The following is an 18,400-nucleotide window of genomic DNA, read 5'->3' on the forward strand; positions in this document are numbered from 1 at the left end:
GGGAAGTCCCTAAATGATGAACTTATTTATTTATTTATTTATTTATTTATTTTTGACTGTGTTGGGTCTTCGTTTCTGTGCGAGGGCTTTCTCTAGTTGTGGCAAGTTGGGGCCACTCTTCATCGTGGTGCGTGGGCCTCTCACTATCGCGGCCTCTCTTGTTGCAGAGCACAGGCTCCAGAGGCGCAGGCTCAGTACTTGTGGCTCACGGGCCCATTTGCTCTGCGGCATGTGGGATCTTCCCAGACCAGGGCTCGAACCCATGTCCCCTGCACTGGCAGGCAGATTCTCAACCACTGCGCCACCAGGGAAGCCCTAAATGATCAATTTAAATGCACAATCTGATCCTACCCCACTGTCTCATACCTATTTCCCAGTCCTCTTGTATGTAAATACCAGCTTCTAACAAGACTGATTTATTCTTTTTCCAATGACTGCCAAATGTACCTTGTATGTCCTTCTATTCTTTAGCATTCATGGTCCCTGACTCTCACTTGGTGCTTAGCCGAAGTTGCTTTGTTCTGTTAAGCGGGTATATTAATTTTCTATTGCTGCTGTGACAAAGTACCACAAACTTAGTGATTTAAAGCAGCACAAATTTATCATCTTGCAGTTCTGGAGGTCAGAAGTCTAAAATGCGTCGTCTGCACTAAAATCAATGTATCCACAAGGCTGCATTCCTTCTGGAGGCTGCAGGGGAGAACCCCTTTCCTTGGCCAGCTGCTGGAGGCCACCTGCGTTCCTTGCCTTGTGGTCCCTTCATCTTCAAAGCCAGCAGTGTAGCATCTTCATGTCTCTCTTCCTCTGACTCTGGTTTTCCTGCCTCCTTCCTATAAAGAGCCTGTGATTACATTGGGCTCATTTGGATAATCTCCCAATCTCAAGATCCTTAACTTAATTACATCTGAAAAGTCTCTTCAGCTATGTAAAGTAACATATTCACAGATTTCAGAGATTAGGATGTGGACATTTTTGGAGGACAGTTATTCTGCCTACCACAGTGTGTGTGAGTTTTAATTTTTTTCTCTTTGCAGTAGTAATAATATATGCTTATGGCAGACCATTTAGAAAATGTAATTAAACAAAACAAAGAAAAAGCCCAATCACCCAAAGGGATTCACTTAAGTATTTTGATAAACGGGTCTCCCCCTTTATGTTTTATATGATTCTTGAATGAAATCTCTTGATAAACTTGATAAATTTCCCCTCTTATTTCTACCCATCAATAATTCTCAGACTATTTCTTATTTAACAATTCAAATCAATTCATGCAGTTCATTTCCTTTCAGCCTTTGAAGTGGGACCCTGCATACAAATGACTCTCATGCACTTGTTGAGAAAAAACTTTCCTGGAGTGCACGCTGCCCACTGCAGTGATGTGACATCCAGGAAGCCTGCCATCTCTGAGTCACCTCACAGAGGTGCTCAGAAAGACGTGAGGAAAGCAAGTATCTGGGAAGTGAGAAGTGGATGTAACATTTCTTTTATAGAAAGAGACAATTTTCTACTAAACATTTAAAAATATTGTGTATATACTATACTTGTTCTAAAATTTATTTTCATATCTTTTGTGATGATACATGTCTCCTATTTTTAGAGGCTTGTTGGACATGATGCTTCCAGATGATACTTCCTATAACACTCAACTACGGAACTGTATTCATTAGGGTTTGGAGGGGGAAAAAAACAAAGAGTCATTTGGGACATTATCCAATGGAGTTTTAGTTTAAAGGAGCAAGGTTTAAATCTTTTCACTATTTAGGTGTCCTGAGGATAGAATAATCTATAGACAGTAGAACTCATGGTTGGTACGGTCCAGAAGGGGTTTTGTTTTATCAGTATATCAGTACTTCTATATTGTGTTCACCTCTCTCCCTCCCAATCTCTCTCTCTCTCTTTCTCTCTCCCTCCCTCCCTTTTTTTTTTTAAATGTTTATTTATTTATTTAATCTATTTATTTGGTTGCACCAGGTCTTAGTTGCAGCAGGCGGGCTCCTTAGTTGTGGCATATGAACTCTTAGTTGCAGCATGCATGTGGGATCTAGTTCCCTGACCAGGGATTGAACCCCGGCCCCCTGCATTGGGAGCGTGGGGTCTTATCCACTGAGCCACCAGGGAAGTCCCCTTCCTTCCTTTTTAAAATCACTATAGCTATAAATAATTTGATATAGTACACTTGTTTAATCTCATTTAAAAATAATTAAGGGAGTATGTTGCTTTTTCATTTTTCCAAGTTGAATTGAAGTTGGAAGCTTATTTTAGTTTGCAAGTTCTTACTCTTTTCTTCCAGTTTGATTGAGATATAATTGACATACAGCACTAAGTTTAAGGCGTACAGCATAATGATTTGACTTACATACATCATGAAATGATGACCACAGTAAGTTTAGTGAACCTCCATCATCTCATATAGATACAAAATTAGAGAAGTAGAAAAAAAATTTTTTTCCTTGTGTTGAGAACTCAAGGTTTACTCTCTTAACACCTTTGTTATATAACAGACAACAGTGTTAATTATATTGATCATGTTGTACATTACATTCCTAGTACTTATTTATCTTATAACTGGAAGTTTGTACCTTTTGACCACCTTCATCCAATTCCCCTCTTCTCTCCTCCCCCGCCTCTGGTAAGCACAAATCCAATTTCTTTTCTGTGAGTTTGTTTGTTTGTTTTGGAAGTATAATTGACCTACCACACTATGTTAGTTCCTGTTACACAACATAGTGATTCGATATTTCTATACATTGCAAAATTCTTACTTTTAAGAAAAGTTACCAGGTTGCTCAAAGTGCTGCAATAGTGGACCATCCTATAAGGCTTGGTGCCCAAACCTGAGGAACTCTCTCAACTGAATAGCATCTCTTGAGCATTTGAACCTAGTGTAGGTCATTGCAAGCTTTCAGAGGGCTGGCCTAAGGAACTCCTACTCACTCTGCACTTAACCCCTTTCCCATATGATAGATATCAAGAAGAGCAAGGAATGAAGGGAGAGGGGGAGGGGGAAGAATAGCAGTAGCTAAAGTAATGGCAGCTTCACCTGTTCCCCAACCCTCATTCCCACAGGGCATCATGAAAAGGGCCAGGTGACCCCTACACACATAGTGGGTTGCATTAAAGGACAGGAACTTGGAGCTTAGGGAACACAAATCTTTTATAAAGAACAATTATTAACAATAAGATATTGTTAATATATCTTATACTGTACTTTTTTTTTTTTTACTGTTGTTATACTGTACATTTGCTCTGGAGGGAGGCACTATCTCATCCAAAGCTGTTCGCTATACAGACAGTCTTGAAAAGATAATCCAGAACACAGACTTTCAGTGCCTTGGCTTTTAAGATATACGAAAATATGAGAGACCAATGGAGAATTGTCTACCAACACTATTTTATCTATATATATCAATATATATTTATTATCTGTCTTCCCCAAAGAGTATTAAGCTCCATGTGAATAGAGGTTTTTGTCTGTTTTGTTCAATTCTCTATCTGCAGTGCCTAGAACAGTGCCTGGCATACAGCAGATGCTCAATAAGTATTTTTTGGATAAACTAATGAATGGATGAGTATGAATTATTTAATCAATTTCCTAATGATAGGAATGAGGAGAAAAAAATAACCTTGGTATGTGTATTTCTATTAATGTACTCACTGGTGTTTAGATATTACCTTTATGTTGTGAAAGTAAATTTCCATTTTAACACTGATCTTTATTAAAACCACCTGATTTGATCATATACACATTTAAAGAAAAGCCATGGAAAAGGAGATTTTTTACCGAAACATGCTATAGGTTTTATTGCGGTTGGGGGCTTTTGAAACAAAGACGTGTGTAGGCACATATCAGTAATAACAGTGAATACGCAGCATATTGAGTTATGATATACCACATGGATTTAATTAAAATTTCAGCTGAATTTTTTTTACTGTGAGTCTAAGTGGTTAGATTCAATTTTGTTAAGTGCAATATTTGGTTTATGCTACAAATTTTCCATTTGTCCCTTGGCTTTATGTAATTCTCCCAATTGTATCAAAAATGAGAATATTCATCTCTTTAAATATTCATAGGTTATATATAGTTATGGTGCAATGTTGGGCTGCATTATAGTTTAAGAAAGAGTGGGGTGGGAGATTAGTTCTGCCACTAATGAGCTTTATAACCTTGAACAAGTCCCTGAATGTCTGTACCACATTTTCCATTGTACTTTGAAGATCAGAATAGATGCTTTTTAATGTTCCAATTCTAGATCTTTTTCAGTTTTGGATACTCACACTACTGTCTTTTATTGTGATTCTGTTTTCAGGTGATGTCCTTGTTGCCGTGAACGATGTAGATGTGACCTCTGAGAACATAGAGAGAGTTCTGTCTTGCATTCCTGGACCTATGCAGGTGTGGACATTCTTTTTCTGTGTTTTATGATGAATTACATGACATAAGTGTTTGTGCTATCTTCTTTTTATGAAATTCTGAAAATAGTCATGTATAATGGGCGAATTATACTTACATGCTAGGACATTTTTAAAATTTTAGCTCTTAGAGATTGTTCCAAAAAGAGAGAAACATCTACGAGAACAAGAATAAAAACATACATAATGACCAACTTGCCATTATAAGTACCACACCTGCTGATGAAAATCCAATTCCTAGAAAAGCCATTTAAAATAGTCATGGAATTTTCTATTTTCTGACTTAGTAAAATCATAATTGCTATAAAGTTTTTTATTGTGGTTTTGTTTATTTTAAAATCTATACTATTCTCTAGATTTTTTTTTTCTTTTTTGTTATCTAGTTTAGCCTTACTCCTGAGCTTTCAGTTAGCTACTTAATGAATTATTTTTCATTCCTTGTAGGTAAAAATAAATCTCTTTCATAATAAGTTATTTTGATTCTCTAAGCATTGACATTTTGTATTACAGATGACATTTTTATGTCATTAGATGTATTTTTTTTAGTTTAGTTTTTTTTTAATTTAATTTTATTTATTTTTTTATACAGCAGGTTCTTATTAGTCATCAATTTTATACACATCAGTGTATACATGTCAATCCCAATCGCCCAATTCATCACACCACCATCCCCACCCCACCGCGGTTTTCCCCCCTTGGTGTCCATACGTTTGTTCTCTGCATCTGTGTCTCAACTTCTGCCCTGCAGACCGGTTCATCTGTACCATTTTTCTAGGTTCCACATACATGCATTAATATACGATATTTGTTTTTCTCTTTCTGACTTACTTCACTCTGTATGACAGTCTCTAGATCCATCCACGATTAGATGTATTTTTAAAATGCTATACCTCCTGTTTAAGAATGTTCTGCTCTTGTTATCATCAGGAATTGGCTTTCTCTCTTTTGAGGGGTAGGGAGGGTGATATGTTTTAGACAGGTTAGAGACTCCATCAGGCAGTGAGAGGATGAAGCAATTTTCAGATTGATCAGGATGAAGAACAGAATGCCTGATAAATCAGAATCATATCTGCATCTGATTTGAGATTCTGAAATAATAGGACCCATTATGAAATTTCTTGTTTTCTAAGAAAAAAGACTCCTGTTATGTTCACTTCCTTCTCTTAACACACACACACACACACACACACACACACACACACACACACACACAGATGCTCTGTAAATTTAGCAGTCTTTGGAAATGCAAAATGAAAGTGCTAGAATAACTATGGTAGCCAGTGACTAGCAATGTCTAGGAGTGGATAGAGAGATGGAGATGGAGATGGGGCTGTTTGAAATAATAGCAATCAGGCGGACATAGTGCTGGAGTAGGGTGTGCTGGTATTCCCTTTAGTTGCTAGATGAGGGGAGGAACAGGGGTGGGCCAAGGTACTAGGGCACCTTAAGGGGTCCAGACAGCAGCTACTTGCCAGTCAGTAATGAAGAATCACAGAATTTTAATGACTGAAACAGTGTCACCCAAGTGAACTGGCTGCGTATCAGCCCCGAGTGAGGGCTCCTCCTTTCTTGCCTATGTCAGTGGCAGGTGTCCTGTCAGCGCTACCAAAGTTCAACCACATCTGTTCTGTCTTCAAAAAAAGAATTATGTTTCCAGTGGAGTCACATTATACTTATATTTAATTAACATTTGCAAATTCAGCTATGCACACTTGGCAGAAAAAAGAAGAAAAAGAAATAATGATTTAAATATTTTTGGACCAATTTCACCCACCATTTCCATGTCCTCATTAAGCATGAAATAACAGTGTATCTGTGGTCTGCCTGGTTTGCCTTTACAACTGCATTAAATGTGGTTCTGTGCTTAAACATATATATATATACACACACACATACACACACACATAAATATATGTATTTTATATATATTTATATTTATTTTATATATATATATATTTTTTAACAACATGGCTCTTAAGTGCCAATTCTTACATCTTGTGCCAAAATGAGGAAACGGCAATTTGTTTTAAAGATGGAAGAAAAACTGTTGTGAGTTGGAATTAGCCTATTGAGAGAATATGTTGTACTCCAGCACGGCCTTGCCTTCCTACTGCAATTTCAAGGGGATTTTGACTATATACAACTTGAGAATTGGGAAGGGAACTAGTGTTTGTATGTGCCAGCAAGTGTGTCAGTGCTTTGCTAATTGCATTCCCTTTGATAATTTCATTTGTTCCCCATAACAATCTGTAAGGATCTGATAATTTGTATTCCTATTTTATACATGAGAAAAAAAAATCTGAGAGAGAGTTAATGATTTGTCCAAGGGTGCAGAATTAATAACTCAGAGCTAGAACTGAAACTGACTCCAGAGCATAATCCTCCCATTTCACAGACAACCTGGGTAGATCTTTGTGTCTGCATCCCCTTGTTCTTGTTGGGCCAGAACTAACTGCAGGGGACTTGTCTCAGAAAAAGCTGTTCTACCTAGTTTGTATCTATGGCATTTGAAACCGTTATGCAAGCAATAAGGGGAGAGGAATGCTGATTTATAAAGACTACCTTAGCAGATTTAACATTTAAATTTGGAAATAGCCAACAGTAACATTTTAAACTTAGAGTATAAAAATAGCCTGAAAGGCTTCTTGTCATCCAACAGAAGATGCCCTGGAAGAGAGTATAATGTGGTAGAAAGGTCACTGAGGAGAAGGAGGGCAGATCTCTATTTTAAACCTCACTGAGCAAGTTTCCAAACTCTTCTGGGTTTCAGTTTCCTCATTTATAATCAGAGGGGGTTTGAGAGAATAAATCTCTGAGCCCCATTCCAACTCTACAGTTCTGTGTTTGAATTTTAAATAAGTTCTGTTATAAATAGTTTCAGAACACCAGGATGAAATCCAGAGGCAAAGCCTATATACTACATGAGGCACAAAGAGCCCAAATCATTTCTTTTAAAGCCAGGTTTTAAGAATCTGCAAAACAATTATCTTAGATTCTTCAAAAATGTTAATGTCATGAAAGAATAAAAGGCTGGACAACTGTTTTAGACTAAGACAGACTGAACTAACATACAACCAAATGCAGTGACTAATCCTTTATTGATCCTGTAGTGCAGTTAGGAACAGCTGTATTGGGATATTTGGGGAAATTTGAATACAACCTTTACTAGAGAATAGTATTGTGTTTAATATTAAAATTCTTAAGTATCATAATTGTATTTGGTTTTGTATCCTTAGGAGACATGGACTGAAGTACTTAGCAATGAAGCATTAAAATAGCTGCAAATAATTCTCAGGTAGTTCAGGCGAAAATTTTGTTTAAATAGAGAGAGAGGGTTAGGATGGAAGGAGAGGGGAGTCACATAAGCGAGAAGAGCGGGAAGAAGCAAATGTGGCAAAATGTTAAAAATTGCTGAAACTGCGTGAGAAATATATGCATAATCGTACAATTCTTGCAACTTTCCGTAGGTTTAACATTTTTTGAATAAAAAGTTGTGGGTTTTAAAAAAATGTTTTAAAAATTCAAAATGGCAAGAACAAAGGTGCAAGTACTTTTCTAATTACTGACTTTTGTGACCTTGACCTGTTGCCACAGCTCTGTTCACTCATTTATTCAATAAGCACATAATGATGCAGTTATGCCATCCCCTCCCCTGGCTTGATCAGGAAACTTGGGTCCAAACATTGCAGTTGACCGGGATTGATTATATTAAGCCCTGGGCCATCGCCGGGTTTCCTGGAACTTTGGAGGAAACCAACTCCTTTTCTGGGAGATCAGCCTGCAGAACATTCATCTTAGACTCTCATCTTTCAAGTACTTCTTAGACCTAAGAGAGAGGAGAAAAGGCTTCTTAAAGGAGATGACACTTGAGTAGAATATTTTAACTTTTATTATTTCTTTGTAACACAAAAAGTGGTACTCATATATACTGTGGAAAGATTAGGAAATAGGCAAATTTTTAAAAAAGTATTTGTAAGTGTTTTTTTATTCTCAGAACCCAGAGGTAACCAGCTGTGTCAATATTTTAAAGAAGACTGATGTGATCAGATTTGCATTTAGGATTATATCCCTCTGGATGGGACTGGGGGTTGGGAAACCAGGTGGTCAGCTTTCCAGTAGTTCAGAAAAGAAGGGGTAAAGGCCTGAGCAAAGGACTTGGCTGTGGATATGGAGGAGAAGGAGTAGATTAGATTTAAAGTATGCGGGAAGTAAAGAGGACAGTACTTCCTGCAGGAGAGAGCAGAGTCCAAGATGCCTTCCAAGTTTTGTCTTGAGTAATCTCGTGAGATCACCTGAAAGAGGAGGATCGAGGAGAGAGAATTTGCTGAGCCAAGTAGACTCAATTCCTTCAGAGTTTTGACTAAGGAATATTCAGAGCATCTGCCAGACAAAGGAGAAAAGATCAGACACATGGAAAGCAACGAAGGTGCTGTGAGGGAGACAGTGTAGACCATGGGGCAGAAGTGAGAGTGTGGTCTGGCTCTGGAGCTGCTTCAGATTCTGACAGCCTCCCCAGGTCCCATGTGTGAAGAGGATGGCATGGTAGATAATGGGGAGAGAGGATCGGTTGGTTGGTTTGGCGGAGGCTGAAGAGACATTGCTTGTCACATGGGGTGGGTTGGAGGTGGGAGTAGAGAGAGGATATAATTCAAGCAACAAGATTTTGGAAGTGGTGAATTATAGAGAGCATATCCTTGGACCTGAGGTAAGACATATCATCTCCTGAACTGAGGGGCGGGGGGCACCGAGGAAAGAAAGGATGGGCAAATTGCACAAATAAGAAAACCTTCTGAGGAAGACAGGAGATGATGAAACGTGTCACCAGTTAATGCCCATGGAGGAACAACAGAAAACCCTTTTTATAAGAAGCCTCATATAAACCCAACAGAAAAACCCTCTTTGTAAGGAACTTCATATGAACTCTTATAAAAACCTTTTTTTATAAGAAGCTATAAACTATCTTATATCAGATGCTTCTTAATAAAAGTTTTTTCCTATAAAACGCATAATACCCTTAATATTTACATATATCAACCCCTTTTTAAATATAGCACTTAACTCTTAATTTGGTTATCTGTCTTACCCTTTTATCATTTTATCAAGACAACCAGATTTCCTGACATTTATAGCTACTTAACATGTAAGCTTTTCAGAATGTCTTGTTAAAGTGTAGTTATCTTTGCATTATGGAGCCAACTTTACTTAAATCAGAAGAACAGCGGCTAAAATAGTTCCTTAAAGAATGTTAATGGCTGGTTCTGTGGTGTGTGTATTTGTTTGAGTTTTTGTCACGCTGAGGGGAAAAGGTTCTTGCCCCACAGAAAAGAAGTCCTGTTGTTTGCCAAGTGTAGCATTAAAGTTAGTTTTCAAGTGTGTCGTTCTTCACCAAGCATAGCAAACCAGTCTTAAATTTTAGGTTGCCGTTGCTGCCTAAAGTAAAATTGGTAAATTTTTATTTTAAGTCTACCAGCTCATTCCCTTTTGTCATTCTTGGTGGGTCATACCCTATCTTTTGACCTCTCCACCCACAAGAATCTCAGCTGGAGAAGATGCCCTCCCTTCTTTCTCTTCAGACACATATTTCTTTCTCTGAGGACCACTGGGGCGCACAGCTCTCACGGACGTTCCAGCCGACGCAGCCCGCCTCTGTGACACCTGCTCCCCTAGGATGTCGCTCATCTCCTGCTTCCTGCAGTCAGATTTCTCACCCTCTACTCCATTCATATACCCAGGGCCTCCCCAAAGCCCAGTGCTGGGGGCAATCTTCAAAGCTCCCCTCTATACTGGTACAAAGTCTGCATTCAGGATTTCCCCCAATTCTAAAGATTTTTCACGTTCCCAAGGAACACTGCCAAAGACTCCCATATATTTTCTTTTGGACACTCCTAAATCCTCATTCTCAAATGAAAGAACCCCCTGAGCTCCAAGCCATTTTTACCTCATCGGATCCTTGTGCAAGGATTCAATGTATTTATGCTTATGTTTATATTTTTACTTATGTATACATATATTGAGCATTACCCACTAGAACAGATGCCATCCTCAGAACATAGTCTTTCAGGCCATATAATGCTTCCATGTTGCTTGTTTGGGTCAAAACCTCACACCAAATATTCTTTTTCACATATTTCTAAGATTATTTTGGAAACAGTGTCTCTTCAACTCTCCTCACTTTATCCTTATATTAATTTTCCTCAGATAACTCTTGATTGTTCTTATATAGGATCTCTAACTTTTTATGTTTTTGTTTAACTTACTTGATATTTTCCCCCCAAATATACTAGTGTTCTATTAGCCTTTTTAGATACAGTGTTCTAATAATACCAAGGGCCCATTTTTCAACATCAAGTTTACAGAAAACATTAAAAATTAGTAAAGGTTGATCTTTTCCGTTTGGAATATTAAATGTTTTGTAAAGAAACATGATCGTTTGGCCTCAGAAAAATTTCATGAGGAACTTCTCCCTTCCTACTCTCTGGTCATGACCTGGTTCATCTTAACTCTGAATACATATATATTGATGAATTTAGACCTTATGTCTCTTTTCTACTTGTTAATAAAATAAAATCTGAAACTTATTTTAAAATTTTATTTATTTATTTATTTATTTGGCCGCGCCAGGTCTTAGTTGCAGCACGCAGGATCTTTAGTTGTGGCATGCAGAATCTTTAGTTGATATGCGGAATCTTTGGTTGATATGCGGGATCTTTCAGTTTCAGCATGCATGCTCTTAGTTGCTGCATGTGGGATCTAGTTCCCTGACCAGGGATTGAACCTGGGCCCCCTGCATTGGGAGCATGAAGTCTTAACCGCTGGACCACCAAGGAAGTCCCAGAAACTTATTTTAGAAAATATGTTTATTTAACTAAATTCACTTTAGGTAGACAGAGATATCTTAGTGCCTCTGAAGTGCCAGACAGCTACAGATAAGCAAAATTGAATACAACCATAAATAGTCCCTCTTTGCCAACCAAAAAAAGTATATCTAGATATTTTTTCATTTGAAAGATTTTATTCATCAGAATAGATTTATTTTACAGTATAATACTAACAATAGTTAGATGGGCTGATGGGATTATGAATGAATTTTTTTAAAATAATATGCTTAACATTTTTGATAAAAATGTATAAATATGTAAGGCTCATTTTTTAAAGGAGTGATAGTAATATATTCATATTTATCATATAGTTAAAGTTGGCCTTGAAAATAGTACCTTTTAATAAATTAAAAATAGGTATTGTTTATTATTGTCTTGATAATAATTTTTAAGTGTTTCCTCTCAAAATGCAACTTACTGCATACAAACAATTTTATCTTCTTTTAAATATTGACAACATTTCCTTTTTCCACCAGTTTTTTGAGGTATGATTGAAATAAAAATCATATATGTTTAGGTTGTACAGTGTGATGATTTAATATCCTATATTGACCAGACTTTTTTATTCTTGATCAAGCATGAATTTATTTTTTGACTTTTAAAATTTAATCTAATTAAAGGAGTCATTGCACTTTAATGTCTAAATTTAAAATTTTATAGGTTGTTACAGTTAGAATGTCCTGTCTTGCTTATCTGTATTCTGATAAGGCTTTAAACATTAGGAATATTTTGTGCCTATATAGCTTGTGATGACGTCCTTACTACACAAAATTAACTATATTTAGTGAAAACTTCTTTTAGTCAAGATACACACTGGTGCTTCTTTGAAGTAAGCAAGTTATCTTTGGCCAGCTGGCATCTAGACACATATCTCCTTTTTCAAGGAAAGTTAATTGAGAAGTGGAAGCTACCTTTCAACCACTGGAAAATGGCCACATTCTGGACTCTTACCAATCTTGTTTGACATCAGGCCATGAAATTAAAACTATCTTGACAAAACTGATAGATAATCTTCTTAGGGTCATGGTTCAAGATCTGGCATATTGATAGTTTTTACTGTCCTTAGCCTTTATTTTAAAGGACCACAAAGAGTGTCTAAGAGACGAATATTTGAATATCACCTCACTTGAAAGGAGAGCTAATTCTGGTTATATGAGGTCGCTTTTAATCCTGAATCTCTTCCTTTTACCTTCCCCAGATGAGTCAGTGCTATTACCATTCTTAATGTAATGTTACTCTCTATTACGCTATCAGATCATACTAATTTTTGTTTTTCCATGGCATTTCTCGTATTTGTTGTCAGTACTTAGAATAAAATGATTACGTTTAAACTAATGAACTTATATACAGAGAATTATATATTCTTAATAAATATTTGTAATAATATGTGCCAGATATTGTCCTAGGACCTGGAGATACAAATATAAATAGAATACACAGTCCCTGCCATCAAGGAGCCCATACTCAAGAATGATTTTTATGCATACTGTGCGTGCCTGAGTGAATGTGCATGTACAGATCCTTCTTTGTGAAAACCACAGCTGATTTTCCCTTGTTGAAAAATCAACACGTTTTAACTTTTTAAAGGTGAAACTGACGTTCGAAAATGCACATGCTGTGAAAAAGCAAACAACTCAACCAAGACAGAAAAAGGCACAGTCAAACACAAGTGATTTAATCAAACTTCCATGGGGAGAAGAGGTCAAAGGTACCCAGCAGAATATTCTAAACACTCCTCACATTGTTATGTATCTCACACTACAGCTCGACTCGGAAACATCAAAGGAAGAGGTGAGTGTCTTCTCAAAAGTGCAAAGGAAAAAAGTAAGGACCTTTTTATAGTCTTCCAAATGATTCTCAGTCATTCTGTGTCTTATGTTTTTGGTATGTCTCTTACACACAGCAGTCTTCAAATTGACAAGCTCAATGAGTCCGTTTATGGAGATTACTGAAATATTTGAATTTGTTTCTTCTACCTTCTTTAAAAATTTCTATTTGAATTGCTTTTTCCATGATATTTTTTAAACTATACTTGGTTGCTTGTATCATTATTATTCTTGCTGTATATTCTTATTTCTATTTTCCTGTGATTACTCTAAAAATTTTATCATGATATTTCTCTTAACAGATTCTAAAGTTAAATACTATCTTAACCCCTTTTCAGAATAATTCAAGGCCCTTAGTACACCTTAACTCCAATTTTCCCCTCTTCACCTGCATGCTATTGTCATCAATATTTCAGTGCTATCATTTTTTTAAATTCCACAAGTTGGGCATAATTATACTACTAGTACTACTACTTACTATTATCATATTTTATACATTACAAAATGTATAAATTATATATCATAAAATGCATATTTTGTACATATTTCATACAGATGAGTCATCTTTAAATTTATATATATGCTTACCATTTTCTTTATTCACTATTCTTAAATCTTAGGCTGACCTTATTTGATCATTTTTCTTCTTCCTAAAACATATACTTTAGGCATCTCTTTTTAATGGAAATCTGTTGGTGATAAATTCTTTTTGTTGTTATTTATTTGATGATGGCTTTTTCACCCCTTCTTGAAAGGTAGCTTTATAATTCTACATTGTGAGAATAGGCCAGTCGCTATAACAAACAATCCTAATGTCTCAGTGGCTTAACATAGTAAAAATTTATTTCTCATTTCAATGTACATGTTCCTGGTCAAATGGCTCAATGATTTGAGCCCTTCATCCAGTGGTTCCATTATTCCCAAGGACTTCAGAGTCCTCTCTTGGATCTTTTCCATCTAGTTGGCCAATGAGAGAAGAAAGAAAGCATGCAATATCACATGGGACATTTCAGAGGCCTAGCTTAAAAGTAGGAACATCACTTCTGCTCATGTTCCAATGCCTAGAACTAGTTATATGGTCTCTCCCAATGCAAGAAGTTGAGAAATATAGTCTTCCTGTGTGGCCAGGAAGAAGATGAAGTTAACACATAGCATTACTTATGCCCAGTAGGTAGAAAGTTATTTTCTCTAATCTGTTCGAAGATAGTATTTCTTTGTCTTCTGACTTATAATTGCTGTTAATAAGTCTACTGTTGGTCTTTTCCTTTAAGGAATCTGTCTTTTATTTTCTTTGTTCAGTTTCTTGCTTCTGGTATGTCCAAACTATTTTTTAACCTCTCCATAGTGTTTTTTTGTTTGTTTATTTGCTTAAACAGTCCTATTTTTATTTTTAGAAGTTCCTGAAAAGTTTTTAACTAATCTACATGCAAATCTGCCATGCTGTTCCTAGTAGTCTTTTGTTGTTTGCTTGTCTTAGTGATTCTATACTTTATTTCTCTAAGCATCTCATACGTAGCTCTTCTTCATTCTATATCTTCCTATTCCAATATCTCTAAGTCCTAATGGGGACTCTGACTTGTGGCTTACCTTGTTATTTCCTTGGGTATCATTGACTAAACTTACTGCTTGATTTTATCTTTGGGAGTCCTGTGGTTCTAAATGGGGAATGCCTTCCTTCAAAGAGAAGTTGCTTCTTCTGCTTCTATCACTGACATAGAGCACTTCAGCCTCACTAAAGGGTCTAGGTTTAATGCAATGGTCCTAGGCTCAGCTCACCTACCTAGCCACTGGCCCAATGCTCAGTGTCCTGACTGAAGACACTGTAGGTATCAGCCCTCAAGACAACCTGCCTCTGTCCTTCTGCCCACTACTCACCACTCCCAGCTGAGGCCCCAGCTTGCTTTGCAGTGCTGGGGAAGGGGGTTGGAAAGGTATGGAGAGGATGTCATTGGAAACCTCTCTACTTGTTATATATCCAGCAGTTTAACAAGTATGTTTTGGCCATGAATCCAGTTGTTTTACAGCACAAGGGTCTCAGAGCATCTAGTTTACCATAATGCTTTGAGGAGAAGTGAGATCTAAAAAGTTTTTACCTAGTTTACATTTCTTTCCTTTTGAAATCCTTGCAGCCTATACTCTCAATACCAAACCCATTTTATCCAAAGGGTGTATTTCCTTGTGTTGCTTCTTCATATGTCAAAATTTAGCCAATAATTGAACTGGAAAGGAAGGGATTTACTTCTACATATTTTTATAATTTTCTGTGTTCTGAAAAATACATGGAGACGTAGAGTTGATAATTCTAATTTCTTACACGTTTTACTAGTCCCTTGTATCTTTAGAACAATACGAAATGTAACCGTGTATTAAATAGAACACACAACATGTGTCTGGGATGGTAGCATCCTGAATCTTTCGAGGTCATCTTGGAGTAGGATAGTGCTGAGGCCTTTTGTCATCCTTGCCTTTCTTTCCATGGGAAAGTGTGTAGATGCTTCTCTAATGAACAGGTTTCTGTCTGTCGACAGCCCTGTATCAACACTGTAATTAGGAGAGGCTTTTTATTCTTACTGAACAGAGTGGAAACTGCTGCAAATACATGCTACTAACGAGTGCTTTAAAATACAGCTAATTAAATTGGTTAGGAACTGTAGAGCTTGCCAGGTCTTGAATCGTGAGGCTTTCTGGGGTGGTCGAAGCAGAGGTTGGAATAGAGACTTTCTCAAATGACCTTTGTACTCTGGTATTACTCATTTTACAATTAAATGTCATAGGGTCATTTTGTTTTCATGTGAGTTACATATTTAATAACAGCTTGTTTTCTTCAAGTTACAAGATTTGGACATTTTTAAAAAAATGAATCAAAGACTATATGGTTATTTGTTTAAAGTGGTATTTGGTATTTGGCTAAATACAGTAAGTTTATTTACCAGTTAAGGTTTAAATTTATTAAGTAGACATAACAGAAGATCTTCACTGGTGTTTGAGTTAATTTCTAGAGATAAAATGTTTTATAATATTCTTAAACTACTACAGAAATTTTGAGTTGTTAGGCAGACTGTATTTGGCCCACATAATTCCATAGCAATTTTCATATACTGAATGTGCTTAATAAGTATAAAAAAAGATGTGTCCAGTTTGTCATTATTTATATTTTATCCTAATGTAAAAGTTGCGAAGGCATGGACTCCAAGTCACATAATTATTTCTTGTAAAGAGAGACCAAAGCAAAGTGTAGAATGCTCTTTAGAGAGATAACCAAAGAAAAGATACAGTATTTTAAGAGTTTGGGCTTTCAATAATGGCTATGTTAATATTTATGAATATTGTCATTAAGTAGCATAACTGGAAATTACTCTGAATTCTCTATGGTTTCTATCTAGAAATTTTAATTTTGCCTGCTTTTAATTTGTCATGTGAGAAAAATAGTATGTTGCTTTAAGTAATAGCAAAAAAGTGAGGCACAGAATGATTCAATCCATCATGTAAAAGTATTAGCAATGCACATCTTGATTTTGAAATTTATAAAAATGAAATTTTTAAAAAACTGTGTGTTTCCTGGGAATATGCTCTTCTTGAAAATAGAAAACTATTAAGCATTTTGTGAATAATCTTATGGATTTAGTATTTTCCATAATTTAAAATGTCTCTTTTAAAGTTTGAATACAGATTAATTTGTGGTGGACAAACGCTTTCAAATTTAAACAGAAGATTTTATAATATCATAATACTTCTTTCTTCCTATCTGCATGACTTTAATTTAATTTTGTATTCTCACTCTGTAAGTTTAATTGCAGTCTTGTCTTGTGTTTAAATAAAAATTTAATGGTTTCACCAAAGATGAAGCTTATCTTAAAGACTCCTAAAATTTACATTTGGTGTCTGTGTGCATATGTAACCACAGGAGATAAGAATATATAATGAAATATAAATATTAGTATTTGAATTTATTGTAAAGGGACATTAATGTTTGAAACATTGTTTGCAATTAGCTGTAATTATTCCAACGAATCACTATCCTACTCAGCATATGTATCATGACTAATTTTGACAGTCTCTAACTTATTTTCAAATGTGGTATTTTAAACACTAGGTAATGTGTTAAAATTCCAGGCCTACTTCTCTCCTTATGTTTGAATAAACCTCCCACTGAAGCTGAAAGGAATCTTTTTTTTTTTTTCTTAATTTGAAGTCTGAACTTGCCATGAAAAATATAACAGTTGGAAAATTTGATGGGAATTGACATTTCTATTTCTTTTTATTTAACAGCAGGAAATCCTATATCATTATCCAGTATCTGATGCATCTCAGAAACTTAAAAGTGTGAGAGGCATATTTCTCACACTCTGTGACATGTTGGAAAATGTAACTGGGACACAAGTTACTAGGTAATAATTGATTTTTATTTAACTTTAATTCTCTTTCTCTCAAGTTCTTTACCTTAATTCTGACAAACAAAATACTAATATAGGTATCTATTATACAAATATATTTGTATCTATAATGTAAATATTTATATGGCAGATACAATGTCTGCAGATATTTGGTTTCTCTCCTAGGTTATTTCTACTAATCATCTATTTAAAATGTAAGTTCTGAGTTCAGCTGTAGATCTGGATGTTTTGGACTTTAACAAAGTTGGATTAATGACTATACTTCAGAATTTCTTCATGAAGGCAGTCTCTCTTAAGCACAGCATTATGATGAGTTTGGGATTTTTTCTGATTTTATCTTGACTATTAACTTGCTTGACAATAGCTTTGTGGTTGGTAAGGATGACTGAATACTGAATTTTTCATATAGTTCAAAATATTTTGTTCTGTTCTTAGAACAATGATAGAAAACACACAATACACATACACTTTAGGAAGAGTATTCAGAAGGCAGTATCATCTGTGCAAGTTCACTCAGTGATGGATAAGCAAATTGGTGTTAAATAACTTTTTGAAAGTCAATTATAGAGCCACACATCCCATTCCATGTTTTTTTTTTGGTTTTTTATTTATTTATTTATTTTTGGCTGAGTTGCGTCTTCGTTGCTTCGCGCGGGCCTTCTCTAGTTGCAGCGAGCGGGGGCCACTCTTCGTTGCGGTGTGCGGGCTTCTCATTGTGGTGGCTTCTCTTGTTGTAGAGCACCAACTCCAGGCGTGCGGGCTCAGTAGTTGTGGCACATGGGCTCAGTAGTTGTGGCTCACGGGCTCTAGAGCACAGACTCAGTAGTTGTGGCGCACGGGCTTAGTTGCTCCGCAGCATGTGGGATCTTCCCGGACCAGGGCTCGAACCCAT

General features: G+C 36.2%; 1 protein-coding gene across 4 annotated transcripts in view; it reads left to right on the forward strand.

The window, feature by feature from the left end:
* The window catches only part of INTU (inturned planar cell polarity protein), an 83,060-nt gene that overhangs the window by 30,165 nt on the left and 34,495 nt on the right, over nucleotides 1-18,400 (forward strand). For 3 of the 4 annotated variants that reach the window (XM_059923566.1, XM_059923564.1, XM_059923563.1), the window contains 3 exons: nucleotides 4,308-4,393; nucleotides 12,876-13,079; nucleotides 17,384-17,502. In XM_059923566.1, the coding sequence (XP_059779549.1) occupies nucleotides 4,308-4,393; nucleotides 12,876-13,079; nucleotides 17,384-17,502 (409 nt within the window). The remainder of the gene's footprint in view (nucleotides 1-4,307; nucleotides 4,394-12,875; nucleotides 13,080-17,383; nucleotides 17,503-18,400) is intronic. The other variant, XM_059923565.1, reaches the window with a different exon arrangement.

Source organism: Balaenoptera ricei, chromosome 5 (genome assembly GCF_028023285.1).
Source record: "Balaenoptera ricei isolate mBalRic1 chromosome 5, mBalRic1.hap2, whole genome shotgun sequence".
In the NCBI taxonomy this organism is placed as follows: Eukaryota; Metazoa; Chordata; class Mammalia; order Artiodactyla; family Balaenopteridae; genus Balaenoptera; species Balaenoptera ricei.